The sequence below is a fragment of the Camelina sativa genome, unplaced genomic scaffold (genome assembly GCF_000633955.1).
Source record: "Camelina sativa cultivar DH55 unplaced genomic scaffold, Cs unpScaffold12471, whole genome shotgun sequence".
In the NCBI taxonomy this organism is placed as follows: domain Eukaryota; kingdom Viridiplantae; phylum Streptophyta; class Magnoliopsida; order Brassicales; family Brassicaceae; genus Camelina; species Camelina sativa.
The window spans coordinates 1-355 of record NW_010933511.1 but is presented as its reverse complement, the minus strand read 5'-3'; the positions used below and the strand labels follow the sequence as shown (position 1 = coordinate 355).

General features: G+C 58.9%; 1 protein-coding gene across 1 annotated transcript; it reads left to right on the top strand.

The window, feature by feature from the left end:
* Positions 1–2: 2 nt before the first annotated feature.
* LOC109132012 lies at positions 3–350 on the top strand (the record flags this gene model as incomplete). Its single annotated transcript, XM_019243166.1, has 1 exon — positions 3–350. A coding segment is annotated over exon 1 (348 nt), but the record flags the coding sequence as incomplete, so codon positions are not given.
* Positions 351–355: the final 5 nt, after the last annotated feature.

Sequence of the window (355 nt, the reverse complement as noted above, 5' to 3'; positions counted from 1 at the left end):
CGATGGCGGACATCGTGAAGCAAATCCTAGCCAAACCGATTCAACTGTCTGACCAGGTGGTCAAAGCCGCTGATGAGGCTAGTTCCTTCAAGCAGGAGTGCGCCGAACTCAAGGCCAAGACCGAGAAGCTCGCTGCTCTTCTTCGCCAGGCTGCTCGCGCCAGCAACGACCTTTACGAGCGTCCCACTCGCCGCATCATCGATGACACCGAGCAGATGCTCGACAAGGCTCTCTCCCTTGTCCTCAAGTGCCGTGCCAATGGTCTCATGAAGCGCGTCTTCACCATCATCCCCGCCGCCGCCTTCCGCAAGATGTCCGCTCAGTTGGAGAACTCCCTCGGCGACGTTTCCTGGCT